The sequence below is a fragment of the Etheostoma spectabile genome, chromosome 17 (assembly GCF_008692095.1).
Source record: "Etheostoma spectabile isolate EspeVRDwgs_2016 chromosome 17, UIUC_Espe_1.0, whole genome shotgun sequence".
Taxonomy (NCBI): domain Eukaryota; kingdom Metazoa; phylum Chordata; class Actinopteri; order Perciformes; family Percidae; genus Etheostoma; species Etheostoma spectabile.
In genome coordinates this window covers 18061305-18077317 of record NC_045749.1, presented here as the reverse complement: position 1 = coordinate 18077317, position 16013 = coordinate 18061305, and the positions used below count along the sequence as shown (strand labels likewise).

Genomic DNA, 16013 nt, shown 5'->3' with positions numbered 1-16013 from the left:
AAAATGCATATTGACAAGCCACAATCCTGGGAGAATGTCCTTTGGACAGATGAGTCAAAACTGGAGCTTTTTGGCAAGTCACATCAGCTTATGTTCACAGACGAAAAAATGAAGCTTTCAAAGAAAAGAACACCATACCTACAGTGAAACATGGAGGAGGCTCGGTTATGTTTTGGGGCTGCTTTGCTGCGCGGCACAGGGTGCCTTGAATCTGTGCAGGGCACAATGAAATCTCAAGACTATCAAGGCATTCTGGAGCGAAACGTACTGCCCAGTGTAGAAAGCTCTGTCTCAGTCGCAGGTCATGGGTCCTCCAACAGGATAATGACCCCAAACACACAGCCTAAAAGCACCAAGAATGGATAGGAACAAAACATTGGACTATTCTGAAGTGGCCTTCTAGAGTCCTGATTTGAATCCTATCGAACATCTATGGAAAGACCTGAAACTTGCAGTCTGGGAGAAGGCACCATCAAAACTGAGACAGCTGGAGCAGTTTGCTCAGGAAGAGTGGGCCAAACTACGTTAACGGTGCAGAAGTCTCTTGAGAGCTACAGAAAACGTTTGATTGCAGTGATTGCCTCTAAAGGTTGTGCACAAAATATTAGGTTAGCGGTCCATATTTTGTCCATGCATTTTCATTGTTTTATTACAATATTATGTTGAATAAAAAATCAAAAGCAAGTCTGATTCTATAAATATGGAATAAATAATGGTGGATCGCCATTACTTTTGTCGTTCAAGTTATTCAGAGAAATTGTGCATTCTTCGTTTTTTGTGGAGGGGTACCAACAAATTTGAGCACGTCTGTATATGGTTTCAGCAAAATTTGCTCAGTGGCGGTCTCCCAAGTCGCCCTCCATTGCTTCAAGTTTGCAAAAATCTCGTTTGAAAGAACATAAAGTAAAATAAATATCACTGAGCTTGGAATGTTAGAAAGCATGGTACATGTCCACAATCACACAGGAGCGTAAACAGAAGTAGTAAATATGTGTCATTCTAATCAGTCGGGGTGCACCGAATGTTGGGCAACCCGAAATTTGTTGGCAGAAAATGGCAAATAAAGCACTATGCATAAATGTAAATACATTTTACCTAACAAATACATTTTTGATGATGCGAAAAAATAGCAACCAGCGTAGAGTGAGAAGTGTGCATATTGCTGCATTGTTGAACTAATGCAGCAATATGCACTTTCAACAATGTCCTTAAAACAGAAGTATTTAACAATTCCGAACCCAGGTACTTGTCTGTTTTATGCACAAGCTATGGAGGATCAGAAAATGACATAAGTCTCAATAAATAATTGAATAAATAAATAAATGCAGAAATTAATAAACATGCGGTAATAAACAAATGTGTATATATTAAAAAAAATGCTTTAAATATATTTCTACATTTTTGTCCACCTCCATTTATTTATTTATTTCTGTATTTATCTATATGTTAATGAGGTAGGAGATTTCACCTCAGTGTAAAGCATGATTGGCTACAGGATTAAGCTCTGTTCCGGTCTACTACTGTTGCCTTTTAGTGAGATTAGACACTGTAACGCGTGAGACATTGCTCAGTGGAGCAGCAGGTGACAGCGGCTCTCCTCTGCTCACTGGGTATGGATTTCTAAAACAGTCGCTAGTTCTTCAACCTCAGTCACCTGTGATGATCTGTACTGAGGCCCGACGTACACAGCCGCTTCTGATTAACTGTTAATTGTATTGGTGTTACTTCTCTTTATACATACGTAACGCATTCTAGATACAACTTTCTGATCCAACGCCAATTGATTAACAAAGATTTTAAAGAGCCTCAGGCTACATCCACACTTATGTTTTTGTTTAAGAATGCATATTTTTTGCTCTGTTTACGGGCAGAGACGGACCTTTGGAAACACAAACGTCAGAGAGTAATCGGTGAGGTAGGCTTACATTCATTACCACCTCATCGTCAGGCCAAGCAAATAAACCCCTTTAAAAGTTGAACTTACCAACTACAAGACAGGACTATTTCACCACACAGAATCTAAACTATTGAAAACAAAAAGATCCTTACCTTATTCTGTGTGAAAAAAAGGCTTCTGAAGTCCCCTCTCCCAGTTGTGCAGCTGTCCAGTGGTCCAGTTGCCCAATCGCTAAAAGTGCCAATTGGGCATTCTGTATTTATTTTAGTGGAAAAAACCATTTACCAGTCATTGTGTACGGACGGGGAGATAAGTGACTGCCAGTGCTGGAAGAACACAGAGCTGTACCGTGACGTTGTAACAAGGATTCTCATTCTCAGTCTCATTAGGAAGGTGATCGTGGCACTATCCACCCGCTGCCACTGCATAACACCGAGCACATCATGTATACGACTTCCAATGTCATTACCACAAGATTGCAAGTTCTAGTTGAAGGCAGTTCAAACCAATGGAAACAAAACTACATGCAGTGGGGAGATGGGAAATTTAGTTTTAAGAAGTCACAGGTTTTTTTTTTTATTCAAAAGATGCAAAGATGTTCTTAACTGCAGCACAGTGTCTACAAGTATTGTAACTGAATCCCCTAATCAAATTTGAAATGTATATCTGAACTAGATGGAAACACAGTCTGCAATAAACCAAAACATCAACAAAGTTGTTCTATAAAGTTGAGAATAAACAGCATGAGCACTACTTTGCATACAATGCCAGCATGTTATGTAACAAGTAGACAATTGAGTTGCAGAGGTCTTTTCTACAGGATTGGCACTCAGGCGGTTTAATGGTTAAGGTTCCCAAATCACACATCATACACTCAAGACATCTTATTTTAGACAGGGATTTTAGAAAAAGAAAACACAGCCAGCATTCACTCTGCTCTAGAGAAACCATTTTCATTTAGAGGCTAAAATAAAAAAATACATTTAAATGCACTGTAGTACACATCAAAAGGAAGGCTTTTGAGTATTGCCATCTTGTTTATAACATAAAACCAACGTAAGATAACTTATTATTTTCTCATTCCACTGACTGAAAAACTACAATTGGATACAAAAATTGGTATGTGTATTTTGTTAAGCAACACTTGAAGGTTGCCATCTAGCACACAAAACAGAAAGGCAACATTTGGAGCTGCTTTGCTGGCTCGTACATAGCTGCTGAATGCAGTCAGAGCAGTCTACCAGAGTTCCCAAGTTTAATGATGAATTGTAACTCAAATATTTTGAATTTAACATACTGGTGTGTGTGTTGAGTTTTTGGTTATGTGTATATATCTGCATCTGTGTATTAGCAAAGCTTCTGTGCTAGTGGAGTGTGCAGGGCTAGTATGTGAGTCATGGTGGATGCGGTCAGTGGTTTTGGTTGGAGTCTGGCTCAGTACTGGACTCTGCTGTGGCTTCAGCCTCACGGTGCATTTGGCTGAGGTGTTTGACAAGGCTCTCCAGTTGAGGGTTTCCCCCAAACTCCCCAATGAGGCGGTAGACCTCCGCCTCCAGGTCTCGCAGAGTCTGACGGGTGTAGGCAAACGAGCCAACCTTCTCCAGGTAGTCCACACAGTATCGTTTGATGTCCATGTTCTCTGTGCGCTGCCTCAGGATGTTCTGCACCTGAGTGCTCTCTGGACGCGACCATATGGCGTGAATGGTGGGGAAAGAGAACTTTCCCTCAGTCAGGTCCTCACAGAAGCTCTTGTTCTCGCTGTACTCACGAGAGCTCAGGTTAGCATAGTCGTCGCGTATCTGGAAGAAGAGGCCCAGTGTGTCCAGGAGGGGTTTCAGGTCCTGTTTCCAATCTGAGAAGAGCTGCATTAGGCCTACAGCCAGACCAAAGAGCCCTCCAGTTTTCTGTAGCACCATGTTGCGGTACTCCTGCTCAGTGGGACAGGTGTAGGTGTCCCTCCAGTGGATGTCCAGGCCCTGACCACGGTGCAGCTCCAGCAGCTGCCGGGTAAACACTCGGACAGCCTCAGGGTGCTCCAGGGTGAGCACCTTCTCTAACCCCAGGAAGTAGACGTAGTTTGCCGAGTTGATAACTGATGGAATGCCATAGATGCTGTGGGCCACAGGGAAGCCTCGTCGCAGCTTGGAGCTGTCCTCAATGTCGTCAATGAGCAAGCTGGCATTGTGCAGCATCTCAGTCACCTGGATGATCACCTGAACATGACACAAACACATCTGATCATTAAACTATAAGGTTTTGCAGAAATTAAAGCATGGTTTGAGAATTATTGTGCAATAACATGAGCTTTTCCATTGTAGAGTAGTGAATTCATTGGTTTTGTTATACTACATTTCAGAAACTGTTACAACAATACTTATGCCAGAAAAACTTCCCTTCCCTTCTCTTGACTAGTCCCACATACAGTAACCTGTTCTCTGGAGCTCTGTGTAAATTATGCATTATAACTTGTCTACAGCAGAGGGTGCCATGCCTACAGTCTTGCCTGAACTACTCTAGTGAGAATCTTCATCATTAGACAGTACTGATGTAGCTAAAAACAAGCATGTAGTCAGTCAGAAAGAATGGAAGTTCAGCAAAGATCTACTCCAGACGGGAGCTGTTTCAGATTCAGGGATTGGTCGTCCATTCTATAACTCACTGTTGTGCCGAAGAGAGAGCAACTGTGGCTTGAGGAGTTTAACCGGAAAAGTAGTCACATAGTGGGCGGCGTGGTGGTGGAGAGGTTGGCACTATCGCTTTACAGCACGAGGGTTTCATTTTTGGGCCCGTAGGTGTGACTGGTAGGAGTGTGAAAGGTTCTCTCTCTGTGTGTCAGCCCTGGGAGTCTAGTGACCTGTACAGCAGCTCTCGCCCAATGTGAGCTCAGATATATAGGATAAGCGGTTACAGATAATGGATAAATGGATTCACATGGTTAAGTTATTACAAGTGACACTACAGGGCTTAGCAAACTTTCACCTTCTCTAAAGAGAAATTTACATGGCCTGAGTACTTATCATTAGCCATAAATGTGGAGTGTAACAGCTTGAATACAGTATGACCCTCAAGGGCTATGTGGACAAATGACAAATTAGTGAACAGCCATGGTAAACATCCACTGCCCGGCGCGCCCCCCCGCGGATGCCTTGATAACATAAAATGGCTTTGTTTCAGGACCATGTTTGACAAAACAGCCAGGGATGCCATCAGGTGCCTTCTGGAGTGCTCTGCTGATTTAAAAGACAAGTGGTGTGGCCTGGTAAGGAAAGCTGTTTGTATGGGGCCGGGGAGCACAAAGAGAGGCTCATTGGGGCAGGCAGATGGCCAAGGCTGGGCAATTTATCTGCCAAACAATCTATGCCCCCCCCAGAGAAACAATTGTATTTCTGTTAGTTAAAGCATCAATCTGGTGCATAACACTAGTAACAATACATATTTCAGTACTCAAAACGCTTGCTGATTGGATGCAGAGCGTTTGATGTGTGTGTGTTTAGTTTGTATCATTGAATGTTTATTAAAAGAAAATGCAATATCAGTGCTTTTTTAATTCTATTATTCTTATATTTGAAAAAAAAGATACAACAAAGAAAGAGGGAGAGAGTCAGTGCTAGATCTGGGTCTATTTTTCTGGGGTTATTTTAGGCCTTTCATTTTATGAGACACATGAAGACATTAAGGGGAGAGAGGGAGAGAGAGAGAGAGAGAGAGAGAGAGAGAGAGAGAGAGAGAGAGACGGAATGACATGCAGCAAAGGGCCGCAGGTCTGAGTTGACCCAGTGGCCACTGCGTCGAGGAGTAAACCTCAATGGGCTTTAGCCAGTGACGCCCAAGCATAACGACGCCCATGGCCAAAAACATACTCAAAGATTCAAAGGTTCATTGCAAACAGACTGTGGTCTCTATGAATTACAATTCCCTGTAAGGATAAAGAAACACAGGCCCAATCGAGACAAGATTTAAAGCCTCAGATAACAGCAGCAGTTATTAAACCCAAGCACCAACAATTTCTAAATTCTGGACTTTGAGTGTCTCCAACAAAACAAATTAGTCAGACTGCCGCTGTATAATACTGCCATTTAAGTACCGAGAGCCTTCACTGCTCCTCAAGACTATTGATAACCACCAGAAGTTACTGACGCACAAACTCACTTTGCCGAAGCCATAATCAGTGATCCATGATTAATGCAGAGACATATATTGAGGGGAAATAATATTGAAACAGACAAGTCAGTTATGTGCATGGCATGCATGAACCTGTCTCATTCAGGTATACACTTGTGGCACTTAGCACCTACAGGAATCCCTCTTAGTAAGACTGCGGGACTGCTGAAGTCTGGCCAAGGTTTTACCATCACCAACGGGATCATACACCGCGCCTACTGGATTGTCATTCAAAAATGCTTTCTCATTCATCTAAAACTGCAATCTTGGTGTAGAAATATAATTAATACAGAAGATGTCCTACCAATTTTTGTACAAATGCTCAAGAAGCCACAGTATAAGCTTAATCTCGGATTTATGTTCTGTGTGTTCTTTGCGGTTAGTCTTCACCGATTGCTTTTGATGCTGTGTGGTGAAGCCAAAGCCACAATGTGGATAACCGATTCCGTAACTAATTAACTAATTTACAGTAATTTACAAAAACTTTCTGCAGTGTTTCATACACGTGGTGGGTCACTTCACCTAAGACAAATGCCACCTTCAGCCGTCATTTTTTTTTGCATACACTTTTATGAAATAACGGTAAAACATTTCCATTCAGGGAAAAGAGCAGAGGAGCTGGTTCAGCAAGGTTGTATTTATACGAGTGTGGCTGTTGTCATTCATCACTAAATTGATCATGAGAGGATATGTGTCTGGCTAAGTACTGCAGCTTAACTTCTTCCTGGTAAAACCCTGCAGTACAAATGTACAACAAATGTACTGTCTAGCCTGATCCAGGCTTCACTGCTGTACAATTTGCTGGTGTCAGAACTTCTTTTCTACTTCATGCAATGACAACTCTAACGAGTTATGGGTTGTATCCAGACATTAGACCTGTCTAAAAAGGATAACTTCAGTTGCTCTATATCATATGTGATATGCTAACCTGCAATTCAATTACTTGTTATTTCCTCTACAAAGACGCATTGTAGTCATTGCATCAGTCACATTAAAACCTACAAGAAGCTCTAAGCCCGAGGCATCAAACATTCTCATGTATGACATGTTCAAAGTAAAAGACGGAAGACAGTATATGAAGCTAACCTTTCTACATTGTCATAGAGAACAGGAGGAACACAGTCAGCCAAAGGTCGCAAGACAACTGATGTGTTTAGAGGGAATTTCCCAAACCTTTACAACCTGTTCTGTACTACACAGTGGAGCAGGAACATATGGGGGTTTGAGAAAAAAATGAATTGCCAAATGAATGAGACAGTGTACTATTGTCACTGCCTCCATCCATCTGAAGGCACGGTTGTTTCCATGGTGGCGACTACATGGCAGCAGTGGACTAATGATGACAAGAGGAGGGTTCAGCAGGAGTTTACAGAGCTGCTACACAGAGTGAGCAAGAGGGGAGACAGAGGGAGTCACAGGGGGTGAGGTTCAATATGCCAACCAAGAAAATTCTAAACTGGAATTATCAGGAGAACAAAAGTAGATTTGGTTACAATCTGCATATGAATGTAAGCCATCCAAACTGCCAACTAATCTACAACTCAACAAATCAAAACCTGATCAGCCAAATTGAAAACTCTAAGGTAACGTCATTCTAGCCTCAAGGAGCATACGTTCTCAGGAACTGAACATGTCAGCAGGAAGAAACATGGCAAGATGTAATGTGAAAAAGAATGTTGAGTTGCTTCTTTTATTCATTTTGCAAACTGAATTCATTCATTTTAAAAGACCTGAACAACTCACTGCCATAGTAGCAGTGTGAACGCTCTGATTAAATATCTCTCTACTGCAAAGTGTGAGATGGATGCAGCTGTAGCAGGAGGACGGACATGACAGGATTGATTTCTACTGTGACAACAGATGACAACTGACAACTTTACTACTTGCACACTTGCACCTCGTTCTTTTTTTATTTAGGCCTTAAACCATCAATACATCAGGAGAGGACTTTTCTTTTGCAATGGGAGATGAACTGACCACAGGAGAACAGAACTAGGATTCCTCTACACGTCGAGAGTTTATAAAACATTCAGGTCAAAGAGAGACCTGTTCCACAGCGAACCAAATGAGACCTGATAGGCTCAGCACTTAGCATTCTGCGCTGCGAAAGGCATGTAAATTAAGAAAATACAGTCTCCATATTTTTGTTACTGGACACAGGGCCAGTATTCGGCCACTGCAGTGTTAATGCTTTAAATCAGTATAATAAGGCCAATGGCCTGATCTCTCGAAGTGGACATTGGTGAGAGTCCTGCTCATAAAACCAATGAATCTTAAATGGTAGGGCTGCTCGATTATGGAAAAAATAATCACGATTATTTGGTTCAATATTGAAATTACGATTATTTAACATGATTACTCATTAACCTTTGGATATAATGGATAGTGTCCACAGTATAATCTTTTAGTGTCCTTTACCTCACAGAAAAAGTCTTTGTAACAGAATAAACTCTGTTTTACTACTATGAGTCGGTTCAGCTTTTACAGATATCTCACACACACACACACACACACACACACGTTACACAGCTAATGAACAATTCCAGGTACTGCACATAACACAATATTCTATCACACGTCACATTTTCACTCACTACAACCACTACGAGCCTACTGTCATTACTAAACATTGTGCCAAAACACACACACACACACACACACACACACACACACACACACACACACACACACACACACACACACACACACACACACACACACACACACACACACACACACACACACACACACACACACACACACACACACACACACACAAACAAAACTGATATGAATTAAAATACAGTGAAATGAATTTAGCCCATACATATTTTTTCAGTTAAGCTTTTATCTACGCACACTGATTTTTTTAAATTATTTTGTACATTTGCACCTGTTGCCTGGCCAAAACGAGTCATTATTTTAGTACACTATTAACTCTCAAAACATACTAATAATATAAACAGTCAAAACAAACCTAACATTTATTACTCCATGTAATTTTAAAAGCAGATGTGAGAGAGTATGGCACTTCTTGGATTCATGAAAACTTATTTTGAAAGCCTTTGATGAATGTATTACGTTTCTGTTGTATAAGACTTTATCGTGTTTGTATTGTAACCAACAAAAGTACTTTAATATTTTGAATGTGCCACCACTGAGCTACTTGAAAGCCCTGAGTCATGAGTCACCTCGAAATGAAACAGTAGACGTAGCAGCTACCTCGACAGAAAATAGAGTGCAAACAGTGTTATGAATACATCCAAAGTAGGCCAGACAGGACTTCATCAGCGTCATAGTCTAGATGCTACTTCATGCTTAGGAAGGAAAATACATTAATGGGCCAATTAGACTTTATTGTTTTTTATAATGTTAAAAGGAACTTCAATGTGCGGGTAACAGTCAAGAAATTTGAGCACAATATATGATCTGACAAATCTTGGTAGCCTACTGTTGGTCACATTAACTTTAGTCTTAACCCACAAAGCCTGCGATGGGCTCAGTTGTTCTTCCAGTTGGCTAAAAAGCCATTCACCAGAGCAGCCCCGGACCTTTTTGAATCGCTCCACAGAATGTGTGATGTGGGTGACATTTCAGAGGTCTGGAAACGGGATACTGGACTGAGCCTAAAGCAGTCAAACCTCACAATCATCTCTTAAAAGTAGTTTTTTGGTTGACTACATGTTATGCAAACAGGGTAAATAGTAGCCAACCAAAAACAAATTACTGTATCACCAAACTCTGTAGCTCTACAGAAAACCACAGACAAACTTAGCACTAGGGCTGCACAGTTATGGCCAAAATGATAATCACGATTATTTTGATCAAAATTTTGATTGCGATTATTCTCTTGATTATTTGTTGATTTTAACCAAAACAAATTTTATTGTCACATAGGCTGTTTATAACTGCGAGAGGGAGTGTGATGGACGCTACTCACAGAGAGACGGCTGACTCATCATGAAGGGGTCCAGCACGGGTCGAACGGCGGAGACACACGTTGTGTGTATGAAATGTTTGTATCTTCACTGCGCTGCATTTTTATGAACTATTATATTCTGGCCATGAGTCACATCTCTGGTCCTGGTCCAGCAGCTCCGTCTCACACGCTGTTACTCTAACAACTGAAGTTAGCTGCATTCAATAACTTCTTCTGTGTTCTTCGCCGTGGCGGCCGCAATAGCAGAGTTACCACGGAAACACTGGTACAAATACAGGCATGCCCATCATACTTAACAATATACAGCTGTGTTATTAAAAAATTAAAACTGTAGACAAATGTCAGAAGTGTGGACCGGCGCTGTGTGGCGGGGCGCGGAGAGTAAGAGGAGAGAGAGTAGAGGAGAGATCCCACACAGGCACGGCTTTACAGACGAAATGGGTCACGTAACGCAAAATTAAACCATATCCATATAAACAGCATTGCAGCGGATGCGAGGACATTAGCACCGGTGCATCCTAGAGGAGCTAACAGCTAACAAACACTAACTAGCACCGACTAGCACTGCTCATTGCTGTTGTCTGAAAAACAACAGACGGGACAAATGTTGCGTTTACTGGTAAACTGGTAAACCTTGAGACCGACGTATAACCGACTGCTATCTGTTGAGTTGTCCTCCCATTACTCTGTCTTCTGGGACTGTCTACATCTAAACTAAGCTGCGCGGTGCAGGAACAACTGATTGGCTCATGATCAGACGGTAGTAGCGGTAGATGTTCTATGCAAAAAACCCGGAGCGTTCTATGAAATGACGCCTTTAAAAAAAATAATCGCTCGATCACGCAAATTTGATCGTGGGAAGTCAAAATCGTGATTAAAATTCGATTAATCGTGCAGCCCTACTTAGCACCTAGCTAATGAAGAGAGTCAAACAACTAGCAAGCTTAAGATCCAGATATCTTTCTCAGCAGTTGATGAAGATCAAACCAAAACTAATGGTTGGTCCATATCTGCTGTATAAATAACTGTTTGCTAACATGTTAGTCAATACCCTTCTTTTAGAGTGTTTCTTCCCACTGGGTTTGATGTAGCTTTAGGTTATACTTTTCTTACACAAAACTTAAAAATGAGCATACACACCATCTATATAGTCAAACAAAACGCATCAAACTTCAATAATTCATGAAATTAGAAATAAGGCAAACACTACAGATCTGTTCTTGAAACTGTTCTGTTTTTGAGCATTGCCCACATTTTTCATTTCATTCCACTTGATCATCAGACGCATTAACTACCTGTAATAAATCATGGATGATCTAAGCTTCACATCCAAGCTTTACATTACGTTAGGAAAAGATCAACCCTCTGTTTTGCATTACAAAATTAGTTGCCTATTAAGTATAAGAAAGCATAGTTTCCCCTTCTTGGACCTGTCTACAGCAATAAGCATCAGCTGACTCTAAATGTTAAGAGGCTGGAAAAGGCTGATTTCTCACCTGCAGTTTGTCCTCTGGAACATTGAGCCAGTGGTTAAATGCTTGGGATAGTTTTGTCCTCACCTGCTTTCCTAAAAAGAGAACGGAAAAACTAAATTTAAAGTTTAATAGTCAAAGACATGCGTACTATAGTATGCAAAAGAAACAAAAAACACATAAAAATGCATTCTTTACAATGACTATTGTTGCAAAGGAGCTCCTTTTACTTGCTTTCTTTACTTAAATTAGTATTTTTCTTTGAGTCCTTATGTCACGGATATTGAAGAATGCACAATTTGTAGAGATCTATTTTAGCACAGCTGGTGGGTGGTTTTTCAGTATTATTCGAATTTAGAGGCATTGTTTGGAAAATGTTACTTAAAATATTAAAACTGTTTCTTTAATTACAATTTGGAGTCATCGATGTGTGAAATACAGCCTCATATACAAGAAAAAGATATTACCAATATGACAAATCGGTTCCAAACGGTTAGCAATTCTTCAGTGAAATGTTAAATTGAAGACCATATTATTTATGCCTGAAAAACATAACACAAGAATGCTGCAAAATAGTTTTAACATGACTTTAAAATCGGCATCCCCAAGCCAAAGGCTTAAGTTATTATTTGTTAACTCCTTCTTGTTTCCTAACTCCGTTGCGAGTTATAGGCCCTTAGCTGGTAACCTCCTGGAGACAGCTACATTTTATGTAAACTGTGAGAGTTAGCTTTGACTTCATTTATAACCTTCTAATAGCTGTATTCTCAGTAACATGACAATCTGCAAGAAACAGGTTGCTCATAAAAATCACAAAAATAGGGGTGACAGCACAGTTTGTTAGTTATTAATGCCGTTACCATTGTAGCTAACAATATTGTTAACGTTACTTAGTTTATAACAAATCGTTTTTGTGCTAACCGAGCAACGTTAGCCTTTACAACAGAGCTGCTTCAATACACTTGTTAGATAATGTTGCATTACAGAGTTCTCTGTTGATTTGTGTTTGTTGCTGTGTGTGCGTGATGGAAAATGAGTGTTGAACAAAGTTGCATGCAAGAAATAAAATGCGCCATGACGTAGGTCCCCTTCACGGCCAGGTTACTGTTGGAAGTCCCTCTAGGGGACAGAACGTGTAACAACAACAACCACAACCACCACCACCACCACCACCACCTTCTTATAGAGAGCCGAAGTCACTCCCTGTCTGGTGGACCTCAATTTGGAAAAAATATGAACGATAGCGAACGGGGAGGGGCAAATTATTTTTTGATCCTCTTTGAACTGAACCATGGATTACAAAAATGTTTTGTCAATTTAACCCTTGTATGGTATTTGGGTCAAATTGACCCATTCCATAAGAAAAAAATGGAACAAGTTACATTTTTTTCTACCTGAAAATCAACGGCCTTACCTTTTTTCCTGTGATAAACATTTCTTAATGGATTATGAAGTAAAATTTTATTTCAGAATTGTTTTTAAAACCCCAAATAAGTCCCGGGTCAGTCAGAAAGTCTCCGTTAGCCGTAGGTTTGTCATAGTACCACTTCATTTTGTGTGAACTACATCTCTCGTCTCACAATTTACGTCACCTAGCTTGATGCTCAACTTGCTCGCTAGCTAGCTTACTGGGTTGTGTTCCAAAACACATGTAACGTTATCTTACCTGATGTGTTTTATCCAGTAAAGTGTTTTCTGCAGAAAAGCAAAAGAAGAGGAAAGATCCTCTGCTCATTTGAGTAAAGTTACATCCCCGGTATGATACACACAGACATTGTAGCTTCAGCGAGACGTCATCCATGCAACATTGAAGTATGTAGTTTTTCTAATTACGCATTTTCACAGTCTTATACTTCAACAGTTTAACAAACTGAGACTTTCTTCAGTTGAAAAACTCTTTTAAATTGACAAACATTTGTAATCCATGGCTCAATTTAAACATAATCAAAAAATAATTTGCCTCTCCCTGTTCAATCCTGTTCATATTTTTTCAAAAGATAGGTCCCATGGACCGCAGCTCTCTATAGTGGCATTGACAATAGTGTAGTATGCATTAATAACAGGCTGCATGTGAGCATTAAATATTTTAATATTAATTCAAATGGTGTTATAGAAGAAGATTGACAGCTCTATTTTGCTCCCTTTCACAACAGACTACTGAACACTGTTGATAGTAACACCCTTGCAAGAACGAAAATAAACGCGGTAGTAGTAACCACGGCAGCCCTTTTCAACAGTATACGTGGCTTTTGATGACCTTTTCACTGCATGTCTGAATGCCTCCATGCATGTCTCTTCCACCACTCTGCAGTCACTGACATTGAGAAAGACTCACCTGGTAATTGCAACAAGTACTTGTACGGTTCCAGCAGAATTCGCTCCGAGGTGGCTTCCAAGTTGCCATCCATTGCTTCAAGTTCACCCTTATCTATATTCGAGGACGAAGAACGTACAAAGTAAAATAACAATATTATTACTGAACTCTGAAACTGAAAAGGTTGGTGCAAGTCCACAATCACATGGAGTAAACAGACGTAGTGAAGATGTGTATAATTGTAATTATAGATGCATGTGGTGTGTCCATGTTGGGTTTCTTGTATCAGCACCAAACTTTTAGCTGGCTCTTAGCTGACACATTGGGGAAGTGTTGAGTAGACAGAATTGTAGTTGAAGAAATTGCAGAAGATTGTGTGTTGACATGGCAGGAACAATGTCAGACTGACAGAGACATAACTGCAAAATGCTGCTACACACCTAAGAGCATAATACACAGGAACTGTGTGGGGTTCCTTTGTGAGAGATGCTTAATCCATTTTGTTGTACTTTTTCTTAAAATAAGCACATATTTGCGACACAAGAAATTCAATGAAAACTGCAAAACTAATGCATTAGTTGTTAAGCTTTACACTGAAAAAAGCTCTTACTCATCTAAGGCAAACAAGAAAATTAAAGGTTCTGACAAACTTGAGTACATATTTTCCATGATATTATGCACTGTGTGGTCAGATGCATGTGCTGAGCCATGAAATCCCCTTGTGCATGGTGACACGCTGATCACATGATTGGATAAGTTAAAACAATCACATTACCGGTGAGTCACAGAAACTGGTGACTAGTGGTTGTGTAGCAATAAAAATAGAATATTTGGGTTGTCTGTGACAGCTAGTGATTATCATAAGAAAAATAATGTATTCTTTACATAAAACAGCAGTTTAAGTTTAATTTCATAAAAATTCCAGACTAGATCATTTACATCCAGTCATGTCATAAACATCGATAAGCCTAATGACCTAAAAGATAATAGGATAATAAGTGTGAAACCGCTATCTTGAGAAAATAATATTAGGGAACTACATTTTGTTAGGGTCAAAAGGTAACCGTTCACACTGTTGATGCAAAGCTTACCATTACAATGAAATTATCAGACTGCCAAGACATTTTTTTAATCAAATGACAATGCTGCCATCCATCACCAGCAAGAGACAATATTATAGTGTATCAAGAAAACCTGATCTCTTGTCACGTGAGTCATCATTGCTTTTAAAAAGGCCAACACCCTAGCATGTAGATAGTTACTAGTCTAATAGGTACTGTGTAACTGGTAGTTTAGTGTAAAAGAAAAGAAAATAAAGCTCACACTCTACAATATTTGGTGTAATGTGGAAAACAAATGCATAAGCAACACTGTTATCTCCACCGTGTCTGCAACAGGTGCCTAACTAGAATGATCATAATCATTATCATAATCTAGGTCACTTTCCATTGGATATGTTTACTTCACTTTTAACAGAACCATTACTCAGTTCAATTACATTTAGGCTGTTTTATACTTGCATTTTGAATTGTTATGATATTGAGATTCAACCATATACCAATGTAAAGTATTGGTGAACAAAAGTTACATTTATCGGAAGGACAACTGAGGACAATATAAAGTAATTTTAAATTACACAGTGACCCAAATTACACATACATATAGGAGCTTGAAAACTAAAATGATGCTGTGACATTAGCCCTTCGAGTGTTCTTAACTCCACCCACCTTGGCTGCTTCCTATCAGTCTGATGACTTGTATTCCTTTTAGCCAGACTGCTAGTTAGCTAGCATTAGCTGGCTAACATAAACGTGCCGGTAAACCACCGTTGAACATTTTTCTTTTTTTCAAAATAAAAACTTCCACTTTAACGCTGGTCGATTAAGGCACACGATATGACTGTCACATCCACACCTTCATATCATTTTTAGGGTCCGACTGTTACTGGAAAAATTTACCGGATGCTATGCTAAGCTAATGCCGTTATTGCTATGTTCTGGACAGACACTTTTCAAGGCGAGCTAGTTTTGATGAGCTACCTATATATGCTTCGGCGTCGTTACAGAGCAGGCGCAGAGTAGGTGGGGAACATGGGTGCCTCGCACATTGTGTGTTGCAGTTGTATTTCTGTATTGCCCGGTAAAAGCGTCCGGGCTGTAAGCAAATTGGAAAACCACACATACGTCTTATCGGGACAGTCTGTAATACATATCGAACACACACTAAAAC

The 16013-nt window shown here is 40.1% G+C and overlaps 1 protein-coding gene across 2 annotated transcripts; it reads right to left on the bottom strand.

Moving 5' to 3' along the window:
* Positions 1-2460: 2460 nt before the first annotated feature.
* ggps1 (geranylgeranyl diphosphate synthase 1) lies at positions 2461-15988 on the bottom strand. 2 transcript variants are annotated; one of them, XM_032540698.1, is made up of 4 exons: positions 15512-15988; positions 13806-13898; positions 11495-11565; positions 2461-4110 (listed from the first exon to the last, which is right to left on the bottom strand). In XM_032540698.1, exons 2-4 carry the CDS (start codon positions 13876-13878, stop codon positions 3307-3309), a joined length of 948 nt encoding a protein of 315 aa, XP_032396589.1. In that variant the 5' UTR covers positions 13879-13898; positions 15512-15988; the 3' UTR covers positions 2461-3306. The 2 variants fall into 2 exon arrangements, with proteins under 2 accessions (XP_032396589.1, XP_032396590.1); XM_032540699.1 differs by lacking the exon at positions 15512-15988 and having other exon boundaries at positions 11495-11585.
* Positions 15989-16013: the final 25 nt, after the last annotated feature.

Coding starts and splice junctions, on each gene's coding strand:
- ggps1 (XM_032540698.1), bottom strand. CDS start 13,878: ATGGATGGCAACTTGGAAGCCACCTCGGAGCGAATTCTGCTGGAACCG. Junction 11,566..13,805: donor GTACTTGTTGCAATTACCAG/GTGAGTCTTTCT, acceptor TTCTCTTTTTAG/GAAAGCAGGTGAGGACAAAA. Junction 4,111..11,494: donor TTCCAGAGGACAAACTGCAG/GTGAGAAATCAG, acceptor TGTCATGTTCAG/GTGATCATCCAGGTGACTGA.